This window comes from Pollachius pollachius (assembly GCF_949987615.1).
Source record: "Pollachius pollachius genome assembly, chromosome: 4".
Lineage (NCBI taxonomy): Eukaryota > Metazoa > Chordata > Actinopteri > Gadiformes > Gadidae > Pollachius > Pollachius pollachius.
The window spans coordinates 34562543-34575271 of record NC_136937.1 but is presented as its reverse complement, the minus strand read 5'-3'; the positions used below and the strand labels follow the sequence as shown (position 1 = coordinate 34575271).

The 12729-nt window shown below is 44.5% G+C and overlaps 1 protein-coding gene across 3 annotated transcripts in view; it reads left to right on the top strand.

Annotated features, from left to right (window-relative positions):
* Nucleotides 1-2781, top strand: part of LOC307074934 (NACHT, LRR and PYD domains-containing protein 3-like) — a 31820-nt gene extending 29039 nt beyond the window's left edge. For all 3 annotated transcript variants that reach the window (XM_079735355.1, XM_079735353.1, XM_079735354.1), the window contains 3 exons: nucleotides 1372-1545; nucleotides 1723-1769; nucleotides 2119-2781. In XM_079735355.1, coding sequence (XP_079591481.1) covers nucleotides 1372-1545; nucleotides 1723-1769; nucleotides 2119-2681 — 784 coding nt within the window. In that variant the 3' untranslated portion in view covers nucleotides 2682-2781. The remainder of the gene's footprint in view (nucleotides 1-1371; nucleotides 1546-1722; nucleotides 1770-2118) is intronic.
* Nucleotides 2782-12729: the final 9948 nt, after the last annotated feature.

The window sequence follows — 12729 nt, the reverse complement described above, 5'->3', positions numbered from 1 at the left end:
GGACGGCACGCGCCTGGCAGTGGTGGGCTGTCAGGGCCAGCAAGGCCTTTTCTGCTGTCCTAAACACTATCAGAATCGCTGACTTATGTTTTTATATTTTTTATTTCCATGAATATGTATTAAATTATCTCCAATAGTCTATTCTCTTCATTTAATAGCTTTTCTCTTAGTTGTGCTGCTTCCACTAGTGTATATTTATGTTTGAGCTTTCATCCAATCATATTTCAGCCATCATGTGTTGCCAGGGTCAGATAAATCTGCCTTGACGCCTTCAGAATCGATAGTGCTGGCGTCTGTAGCTTAAAGTAAGTGGCAATGACTCTGTTGCTTTAACCATCAGATTTCGAGTTGGCAACACCGAGGCCATCTAGCAGGCGTCCAGTGACGTCGGCATTTTCACGTCCTTTGATTGGATCGTCAGAGAGGTACTAGTCAGAGCCAGCAAAGCATCGATAGCTACCGGCACAAACTGAAATAAAGCGAATAATTAATAAATAAAGCGATTCCCTGAAGCAAATTAAAACTTACTCCAGAAACACGACTGGACAGACTCGACTTTCAGCATTAGCCTCCATGGCGATAGAAAGGGACTTATTGTTTTAACTGAAACACACAGATAAACTGTACAACAGTGTAATCAAACTCTTCTTGAGGAAAGAGGAGGATGGACTTTGCGTACAAATAATCAGTAGTTTTGGTGAGTAATGCATTTTATTTAAACGTTTTAATATTTTTGTCATTTAATTAGGTTAATATTGACGTTTCTGTTCTGTCCGTATGTTTGGCAGCTGTTGCTACAGTCAAAATAGACTTGCAAAATTGTCCTAATTGGGTTTCTTGCTTTAGTAATGGCATTCTTTCTTGCTACATGAGATACCTGTCTGTGATGCAACGCTCTGTTATACTGCATTTCTGTGTAATATTGATGGTTTCTAGAGCCGTGGAGTCATAATGATGGCATAAAGAGGTGGATTAGTTCATGTAGGTCACCAGTGAAGGCCTAGGTGTGAAATACACGGCCCGCCATTGCCGCCTGGTATAGAGCAGCACTCTAATGGAATCAGTGGGCTAACGTCAGGCACACCTCCACTTTCTTGCAACTGAGAAATATAAGATTCTCTTTCACTGATATTGTTATGATAAAACATGGCTGCTTGTGTCCCTCTCCCCCCCCCAAATAAAGAAATATATATATATATATATATACAACACAAAACTTTGTGTTCTAGGCCAACATTCAGTTTTTTGGGGGGCGCCACTGACCACAAGTGTGTCCTGTTGATACCTGGCTGCATCCAGGTTAAAATTCTCGTGTGTGTGTGTGTGTGTGTGCGTGCGTGTGTGTGTGTGTGTGTGTGTGTGTGCGTGCAGGTTGTCCGGCTGCCTGGTCACACAGGAAGGCTGTGCTTCTCTGGCCTCAGCTCTGAGCTCCAACCCCTCCCATCTGAGAGAGCTGGACCTGAGCTACAATCACCCAGGAGACTCTGGAGCTGCGCTGCTCTCTGCTGGACTGGAGGATCCACTCTGGAGACTGGACACTCTCAGGTATGGAGAGGACAGCTCACCACTCAGGGACAAAGTCTCCTACGAGGATTCAAGCCGCTGCTAGATGAAGTGGTTTGAAGAGGCAGCTGTAACTCATGTTGTGTACAACGTTATGAGACAGCAGATGATGAAGGTGAATGTTTCAACATGCTGCTCTCACTTTGTTTCCCCCCCCAGTGTGGAGCACGGTGGAGTGTGGAGGCTGGAACCAGCTCTAAAGAAGTGTAAGTGTCTGTTTGATTCATCACAAAACACACTCACTATTGAAATGGAAAGTCCATCCACACAGCACTCATTCACATGTGGACTTGTGTATACGTTTGTGTAGCTATGTTTCCCTGTGTTAAGTTTAACTTAAATGACCTTATAAACAATGTTCACAACTATTTCTAAAGCTATAGCACACTAGTCCTCTATAGTAGCTCTGATATTATTTAGTCTTTCTATGTTAATGTTTGTAGAGTAGATAAACGTGAAACAGGAAGAAGAATAAGAATGCAAGAGAACAGTACTAGTGATGAAGATGAGGATGAAGAGCGGTTCAGCAGCTCATCATGTCTGGTTCTCCCTCAGATGCCTGTGAACTCACCCTGGACCCCAACACGGCCTACAGAGACCTCTCTCTGTCTGAGGACAACAGGAAGGTGACACGGGTTAGAGAGGAACAGTCGTATCCGGATCACCCAGAGAGATTTGACTACTGGCCCCAGGTGTTGGGTAGAGAGGCTCTGACTGGCCGCTGTTACTGGGAGGTAGAGTGGGAAGGACGTGTTGAGATAGGAGTGACATACAGAGGAATCACAAGGAGAGGAGATGGTGGTGACAGCAAGCTTGGAGGGAACAACAAGTCCTGGAGGCTTGATTGTCTTGATGGTGGTCGTTACTCTGCCTGGTACAACGGTAGACATACAGCCATCCGTCTCCGCCCCGCTGGCTCCACCAGAGTAGGAGTGGATCTGGACCGGCCTGCTGGCTCTCTGTCCTTCTACAGAGTGTCCCCAGGTGGAGGAGGGTCCTCAGACACACTGACACACCTCCACACCTTCTGGTCCTCCTTCACCCAGGAGGACCTCCTCCCTGGGTTTGGGTTCTGGGGGGGTAACAGGGGTGACTCAGCGTCTCTGTGTCCGTTATAGTCTCTCGCTCGCCCTCTCTCACCTCATCTCTCTGTCTGAGGACACACATGAACACAAACACACATATATTAACACACACTTGCATATTTTAACACACACACGCACATATATTAACACACAAACGCACATATATTAACACACACACGCATATATTAACACATACACACTCGAATATGAACGCACACACACATATATAAACACAAACGCACACATGCATATATGAATACACATATATAAAGACACACGCGCACCTTAAGACATGCAAACGCACACTCATAAACACACATGCGCGCGCAAACACAAACGCATCTATAAACACACAAACGCACGTACATATGAACACAAACAAGCGCGTGCGCACACACACACACACAAACACTCAAATATACACAAAGACACACGCATGCAAACGTGCGCACACTGTACACACGCATATACAAACGCGCACACGCCCGCATATACAAACCGCACACGCATTTATAATCAGACATACACGTACACACACGCAGAAACACACAAACAGACAGGGGCGTAGCCAGGGCATTATTCCTGGGGGGCCCAGCTCGGGCCAGTCTTTTATTTGGGGTGGCCCTTGACGGTCAAAACTTCTATTTTAAAAATCACGCACAGCGTCAGTCAGAGCGGCCCTTTTCCCGCGGCCCGTCAGGCCATAAACAATGGATTAAGTAAATGTTATGGACACTAATAATCTCTTATCAATAATCCCATGTTATTGGAATGGGTGCTTAGATGTTGTGCGATGTCATGATTATGTGAGGCGGTTCGCGACTTCGACCTGACACAGGGATGCTTTTATTGCAAATGACAGAAAGACATGGAATTTTCATCTTAGGCAATCATTTATTTCGGTAGCATTTAAGTGCACGGTAGCATTTTAAGTGCAATATTTATTTATATATGAAAATATAAGACTTAAGATAAAAATAATAATGCATATATTTCAGCTTCCTTTAGACCGTTTCTGTTCAGGATTTTATTTTTATTTTTCTCAGACTGGGGGGGGCAGCGGGGGCCATCCTCTGACCAAAGGTGGCCGATTGACGGCCTTACCACCATGGACACGCCCGATCTCGTCTGATCTCGGAAGCTAAGCAGGGTCGGGCCTGGTTAGTACTTGGATGGGAGACCGGCTGGGAATACCAGGTGCTGTAAGTGGTGTCGGGTGGTGGCCAGCAGGTGGCACTCTTCCCTCTGGCCTTAACATCATTCCCGATGCCCCAGTGTAGTGACGGGGACACTGTGCTGTGGAAGGCCCCGATGCCCCAGTGCCGTGACGGGGACACTGTGCTGTGGAAGTCTGTCGGAGGAGACGTTAAACCGAGGTCCTGACTCACTGAGGTCATAAAAGATCCCAGGGCACTTATCGCAAAGAGGAGGGGTTTCCCCGGTGTCCTGGCCCAACCAGGCACATTCAATCTGGCCCCTAATCATCCTCCTGTTTGATTGGCTGACTCATTGATTCCCTCACTCTCCACCTCCAGCTGGTGTGTGGTGAGCGTTCTGGCGCAGATTGGCTGCCGTGCATCACCCCAGTGGGTGCTACACACTGGTGGTGGTTAGTGAGGTCCCTTCACTGTAAAGCCTCTTTGAGTGTCTAGAAAAGCGCTATATCAATTCAATCCATTATTATTATTATTAAATCTAGACATGTTTACAACAATATTTTGTATATTTTCAGACGTTAACAGTTCCATACTAAAGGGCTCTGATATGAGTTTATATTTTGATAAGCCGAACATGGAACCTGATTTAAAGCAGATGTAATATTATATTCATAAAGCAAGCGGTCTCGGAAAAGCTATAGATCATGTTGTGATGGCTTTGAACTGAGCATTGATTCCTTGTGTTCTGTGGGGAACAATACAGCAGCAGAACATGTTCAGTTATTAAAGATATGTGCACACCTGTTTATGATTAGTAATGTCTGCTGCTTCTATTATTTGAGTCCTTGTGTTTATTGTGTACATGTAAAAAACTGTTCTTCTATTGTTTGAGTCCTTGTGTTTATTGTGTAAATGTGAGGGACTGTTCTTCTATTGTTTGAGTCCTTGTGTTTATTGTGTACATGTAAGGGACTGTTCTTCTGTTTGGTTAATAAAGCATAATGGTGATAAACAATTCAGAGGAACCAGTGAATGTTCTGGTGTGTTCAGCAGAGGATCAGTTAACACTTTAAGGTCGGGGGTTCACTGAATAAAAAGCACAAGAGAGGCTTCGTCTACACAACATTAATAATCAGGATACCAGCCAGTGCATTTCCACGTCAGACTCATGCGCCCGGTGAGGAACATGGAGAGAGTTCTAGAAGCGAGCGGACAGGAAACAGCCCAGCTACTGGCGTCTCCAGAGACGAGTCAACAGGACCTGGACCCTGATGACCCCCCCGACGCTCTCTCTGGAGGGCGCTCAGCCTCTGGTCCCTGGTCTCCATGGTAACCAAAGGTACCCGGACCCTGAGTGGGTCCGTGCGCTGCAACACACAGACCCTTTCCTGGGGGAAGCTTCCAGAAGTATTTTCTCTGCTTTATTAAGTTGAATCCATCACAGCTTTGATATTTCTATCTTAGAGTTGTGATACTAAATAATGCTAACGCAAGTGCCTCTAGAAAAGTATTTCATATCATATATAAATCACAAATGATTTAAAAGCAACCATATGATTCCCCCCTCAGCCAGCAGGGGGTGCTGCAGCCCCTCAGCCCCAGACCTCCAGCGCCGTGCTGATCTGGACTATGGTATCACTCAGTGGTGGGCAACCCCACGCCACGCTACTGGTATCACTATATTTATTTTGAAAGTCCACAGCGGAAGTTTGTGTTTAATTTAATGCTGGGCATTTTGTAAATTACTCAGAAGCATAATAAGACTATGATACCGCAATCAATGAGATGGTAATTGGACTTGATTTATATAGCGCTTCTATGTAACCAGAGGTCACCCAAAGCCCTTTACAACACTGCCTCACATTCATCACACATTCACACTCCGACGGCGGAGCCAGCCAGCTGGTCAGCAGCAGTCGGGGGGGCGGGCGTCTCGCTCAGGGACACCTCGACACTCAGCTAGGAGGAGTCGGGGATCGAACCAGCAACCTTGGGGTTACCAGATCATACCGTAATCAATTAGATTGTACTGTAGTAAATGTTGTACTGAAGTAGATGTTGTACTGTAGTAAATGTGATTGTACTTTAGTAGATGTGATTATACTGTAGTTAATGTTGTTGTACTGTAGTTAATGTTGTTATGTAGTAGATGTTGTACTGTAGTAGATGTTGTACTGTAGTAAATGTGATTGTACTTTAGTAGATGTGATTATACTGTAGTTAATGTTGCACTTTAGTAGATGTTGTACTGTAGTTAATGTTGTTGTACTGTAGTAGATGAACTGCAGTATTAGTAAAGTAGGATACAAGCGTATCGTCGATTTCTTCAACAGAAACCTCTGCACTTCCTGCAGAACAAGAACATAACCCAGTAGGACTGCTGGACCAGAGGTTCTATAACCCAGTAGGACTGCTGGACCAGAGATTCTATAACCCAGTAGGACTGCTAGACCAGAGGTTCTATAACCCAGTAGGACTGCTGGACCAGAGGTTCTATAACCCAGTAGGACTGCTGGACCAGAGGTTCTGTAACCCAGTAGGACTGCTGGACCAGAGGTTCTATAACCCAGTAGGACTGCTGGAACAGAGGTTCTATAACCCAGTAGGACTGCTGGACCAGAGGTTATGTAACCCAGTAGGACTGCTGGACCAGAGATTCTGTAACCCAGTAGGACTGCTGGATCAGTTCTGCTATAACATAGTATATGACGATCACACGTGAAAAAATTATGATTATATTGGATATAAAAAAAAAATCGATAAAAATAATGTATGCACAGTATGTATGCTTATTAAATAACAACGAACACTAATGGTGTCTAATGTTAATGGCTGCACCATTTCCCAGATTCATACATTAAATGAACATTACAACACAACTGCAAAGGCAATGCACGGCAGAGGAATAACAGCATGAAACCGAAACACTGAACTGAACTCTAACTGACACGATTAAACTGAAACCATTGAACTGAAATTAATTCAACAAAACTGGATTAAACTCCACAAAATTAAACTGAAAGAATTATACTGAATCGAATTAAACTAAAACAATTAAACCAAGTGAATTAAACTGAACAGAATTAATATGAAAGAATTCAACGGGACGGAAATCCACAGCACAGAATTCAGCTGATAGAATGAGCCTGAACGGAATTCCACTCAACAAATGAAACCGAGCAGAACCAGCAGAGAGGAGAACCAGCAGAGAGCAGAACCAGCTGAGAGGAGAACCAGCAGAGAGCAGAACCAGCAGAGAGCAGAACCAGCAGAGAGCAGAACCAGCAGAGAGGAGAACCAGCAGAGAGGAGAACCAGCAGAGAGGAGAACCAGCAGAGAGCAGAACCAGCAGAGAGCAGAACCAGCAGAGAGGAGAACCAGCTGAGAGGAGAACCAGCAGAGAGCAGAACCAGCAGAGAGCAGAACCAGCAGAGAGCAGAACCAGCTGAGAGCAGAACCAGCAGAGAGCAGAACCAGCTGAGAGGAGAACCAGCTGAGAGGAGAACCAGCAGAGAGCAGAACCAGCAGAGAGCAGAACCAGCAGAGAGCAGAACCAGCAGAGAGCAGAACCAGCTGAGAGCAGAACCAGCAGAGAGCAGAACCAGCTGAGAGGAGAACCAGCTGAGAGGAGAACCAGCAGAGAGCAGAACCAGCAGAGAGCAGAACCAGCTGAGAGCAGAACCAGCTGAGAGCAGAACCAGCTGAGAGGAGAACCAGCAGAGAGCAGAACCAGCAGAGAGGAGAACCAGCAGAGAGCAGAACCAGCAGAGAGCAGAACCAGTGTGGAGGGTCAACCTACCGCTGGTTGAAGAGCTGAGAAGGACCAGGGGGAGGAGCCATGTGCTGGACCTCATGGTGGCTCCTGAGACAGACCCCCCAGACCAGACCCCCCAGACCAGACCCCCCAGACCAGACCCCTCAGACCAGACCCTCTCCTCAGACCAGACCCCCAGACCAGACCCCTCAGACCAGACCCCCCAGACCAGACCCCCCAGACCAGACCCCTCAGACCAGACCCCCCCAGCTTGTTCCTCACAGAGAGAAAACTAAGGTGAGATCTCTTCTGCTTCCTCCTACTCACTCGCTGTCTCACTCTCTCACTGTCTCACTCTCTCGCTGTCTCACTCTCTCACTGTCTGCCCCTTTCTGCGTCTCTGTGACTCTCTCTCAATTTAAATTCAATTTGTATAGCCCTTAATGTCTCTCTCTCTCTCTCTCTCTCTCTCTCTCTCTCTCTCTCTTTCTCTCTCTCTCTCTCTTGCTCCCTCTCTCGGTTCCTCAAGTACTTCCCCTTTCAACAGTTCGGTGTGTCTATGTGTGTGTGTCTGTGTGTGTGTGTGTGTGTCACTTTGTTTGATATTAATTGTTAGATATTGCTACTATTAACACTAGAGTTTCTGCGCTCGCTCAACCTCTAGTTAGGATTAAACCCATAGCAATAATGTAGAAACCCCAGTCGATAATGTAACAAATGTCTGAGTGCATAACATAATAACATTTTGCCTATAATGTTACAACGTATAACATTTTGGTTCACCTATTACGTAATAAAGCAAGCATAATATCTTTATGTTATGACCGTTTTCACACATTTTTCAATTCAATTCAATTCAATTTTATTTGTATAGCCCTTAATCACCATTACAGTCTCAAAGGGCTTAACAAGTCAAATATTTATGACACCCCCCTTTACCCAAGCCCCCACAAGGGCAAGAAAAAACTCCCTTGAAATTAGCAAGGAAGAAATCTTGAGAAGAAACGCATAGTGGGGGATCCTTCTTCCAGGGATGGTCAGGAGTGCAATGGGTGCCATAATTGACATACAGGTAAATACATGCACAAAAATGGTGATGTGGTGCTGGCCGGTTGACCATGAGGAGAGTCCAGGCATCCAGTCCAGTCACCGCAACATGCTAGAACAGACAGAATAGTGAATTAGAACGGAACAGTACATAGCGGGAATGTATACTGCATTAACAACACAAACAACCAGAGTGGTCTTCACTTCGCATTTTCACAATCGTTTTCACAATCCTATGTTCCAAATGCAAGATCGTAGAGGTGCGTTTTGAGCTTTCCTTTGAATAGCTCCACAGAGTCAGCTTCCCTGATCACTTGTGGCAGCCTATTCCATAGGAAGGGGGCTCGATAGGCAAACGCTCTCTGTCCGGCCGATTTCTTTTTAACCTTCGGCAGTGAAAGAAGGCCAGCTCCCGAAGACCGGAGGGACCGAGAAGGGCTATAAGGAATGATCAGGTCCTTCAGGTAGGATGGAGAAGATCCATGCACGGCTTTATAGGTTAGCAGTAGCACCTTAAAGTCCGATCTGAAAGTTATTGGTAGCCAGTGCAGAGAGGCGAGAATAGGTGTGATATGATCAAACCTTCTCGTTCTGGTCAGCAGTCTAGCTGCAGCATTCTGTACAAGCTGTAGACTTTTTGTGGTAGATTTTGGTAGTCCCGAGAACAGTGCATTGCAATAATCCAGTCTTGATGAAACAAATGCATGAATCAGTGTCTCTGCATCCGCTGCAGATAACATTGGTCTGATTCTTGCAATGTTTCTCAGATGAAAGAAGGCAATTCTAGCTATGCTTCTAACATGTTGGTTGAAGCACAGTTGAGGGTCGAACAGGACCCCAAGATTCTTGACTGATGCACTCTGTAGGATGGCGAGTCCATCCAACCATAGTGAGACATCCTCAAACTCTCTCCGGTCCCGCTTCGAGCCGATAATTATCAGCTCTGTCTTCCCAGTGTTAAGCTGGAGGAAGTTTTGTGACATCCAGCCCCTCACCGCAGCTAGACAGGACTCAACCCTCTGGATCTGGGGCGAGTTCCCTGAATCCACTGGAATGAAGAGCTGGGTGTCATCCGCGTAGCAGTGGAAACTAATTCCGAAGCTGCGGATAACGTCGCCCAAGGGAAGCATATAAATTGCAAAAAGTAATGGGCCAAGGACCGACCCTTGTGGTAAGCCAAAGCGTAGTTTGCAGTGTTTTGATTCTGAACCCTCATGGAGCACAAATTGGGTTCTATCTGTGAGGTACGATTCAAGCCAACCAAGAGCCGTACCCCCGAAACCAACATAGTGCTCAAGACGGTGAAGAAGAATGAATTTTTGCCGCATTTGTATATCAGGAGATTCGACCCTGAGGGTGATTCACACTTGATGCTTTATATGAGGACAACAGTGTCATTTAAACATCAGGAGAATCAACGGGAGGTTTAGGGGGGTGGGCTTGCAAGGTGCGGGATATGACGTAGGGTCTAAGTTCACAACAGGCGGGATAAGTGTGGCCGCTGTCACTGTAGTTTGCTTTGCTTTGACCATAGACAAAATGGAGGTAGAATGGGCAGAACTCATCACGATCATCTTAAATGATGCTAAAATGATGCATCATATATTCCGTTGCATCCACAATATCCGAAGCATTGATCGATGAAAGATTGGAGCATGAGTTAGAGACAAATAGAAGAACGACGACGAAGAAAGGCGTCACGAACGATTGTGTTACCGGAGAAAGAGAGGGTACTTTTTTGCTTCATTTCACATATAACTAACACTTGGACAAATGTAGTTGATTTCTGTGTTTGACTGAGAAAATAGGGAGTGGAAGGATAGGATCCTATAATGTCAGCTGATTGTTGTCAGTAATAATAATAAAAAAAACATTTTCTATACAACTGCACCTCTGAACTAATTTATTGTAATTTATTGTATGATGTGTTCTTTTACGGTTATGATAAGACCTATCTTATAGTGTTAAGCACAAATGACTCTTAAAAGCAGTGCCAACATTTCAATATTTGTTTTATACCATCCAGCGAACAAAAGGCAACAGGCTGATTATCATTTAGGGGCCACTCAATGACATGCAGAAGTGTCATCAACACGCTCACTGAAGCGGTGTGAGAAATCCAGAATTTCTACTCATCATTCACATATAAGGTAATTTACACTTCCTACGGAAAAAAATACTACCTCAGGGGTAGTATTATTCAGGATATTTTCAGGGTAAAAATGTCACGATATGTTGTTCAAACATACGGCCCATCAGGAGAATAGCAGGAGAATATCAGGACTTACACATGTGTCTGAAAGCAGCTAGTGTGTGAGGTTGCTTGTCGACGTGAGAAATTGTGTCTTCACTTCTTTTATCGCAATTTCTACAGTCTATAGACAGAACGTCTTACCTGGGGGAGGGAAGGCAGAAGGGGGAGGGGGGGATATCAATGTCGCAAGACATTGCGGGATGCAGGATCGATCTGGCCGTTTCTCTATCAACGCACGCATGTGTGAATGCGTGTGTGCATGTTTGTGCGGTATGTGTGTATGTGGTGTCCTGCACTGCCTTTACCTTGAAACGTCTGCGTCTACGTGTATGTTCGTGCGAGTGTGCGTCTGTGTGTGTGTATGTGGTATGTATGTGCGTGCATGCGTGCAGTGTATGTGTGCGTTTGTGCGTGATGGGTGTGTGTGTGAGCTGCAGGCCGCTTGGCGTGCATGTGTGTGCGTGCGTGTTTGTTTTTTATGTGTATGCTGTGTCCTGCGCTGCATTTGTCTTGAAACGTCTACGCCTGCGTCAGCGCGCGCGTGTATGTTCGCGCGCGTGTGCGTGTGTGTGTATGTGTGTGTTCACGTGTGCTGTGTGTGAGCTGCAGGCTGCTTTAAAAAGTATGAAAATGTATGAAATTCAGTGTTAGATTTTTTCTCAATCGGTTAAACACGTTTTCTGAAACTATAGCTCAATTTCTCAAAACTCTAAACACAAACCTGAGAAGAGTTAATCATTTTGTCAAAACTCCACAAATTCTTCTCAAAACGTTTTTTTTCCACCAAACAGAATATCAGAATAAGATACGATGCATATTTGTCTATCCAATGAGCTCCAACGGGCTAAACTCACAATCCCAGCTTCCTAGAGTTATATTGTACACCTATAGTTGATACTGCAACATTGTTTTGAGTATACACCAATGTTACCTATTTTGGCAAAACTCACAGTACAGTAATTGTACTGATAAGTAAAATGAAAAACACAAAAGTAAGAAAATGTTTAGACTGTCTTTCGGGGGATGTAATGATGAAATCAGTGCACAAGTACAAAAAGGTAACAAAGCAAATATTTATTTGTTACTGTTATACAGTAAAATGTTCAGCTGAGCTGACTGCAAAAAAAGCTTTTCGTAGGCCAACAAAAAATAAAAATACGAATATAAATGAGGTGAAACAGATGTACATGTAAATCAGTCTGTATCCCACCTCCGATCCTGATCAGGCCAGAGCAGCTCATCTACAACACAGCAGAGCTCACCTGAGGCCTCTTTTATGCGCTGACACATGATTGAAGTGTTTTTCCAGTTGAGTTTGAACAGGAGAGAAGTGAGTTAGACTTATTGGTAATTAGTTGTTGCATTCTGAAGGCCAGTGTTTCCATGTGAACCAAGTGTGCTAAATGAGGAGATTTGTGCTTAGAGTTTTGCAAAAATGTGATTTAGAATTTCTATATGTGTGAAAACAGTGGAATTTTGCTTAGAGTTTATCAGTCTGGAGTCTTGTAGTTAATACATGAGCTTCAAGTTTTCAGAATTTTTTGTGTGTATACAATCGAGCAAAACTGTATACATTTTAATATGTAACATGGCCTCATGAAGCCAAAACATAGGTAAACAGTATTTTGATGGTAGTGTTTTAAATTGATCACACCAGTGTTTAATTGATGCTCTCTAAGAGACATTCATGAAATCGTTGTGTTAATCGTTTTGGTAGAAAGAATCAGTTTTGAGAAGAGAGAACATGGTTTTGAGTGCAGTGTTTCATTTTGAAAGAGATTTGTCGAGTTTTGACAAAATGGTTGACTCTTTTCAGATTTGTGTTTAGAGTTTTGTGAAATTGAGCTATAGTTTCAGAAAGCGTGTTTA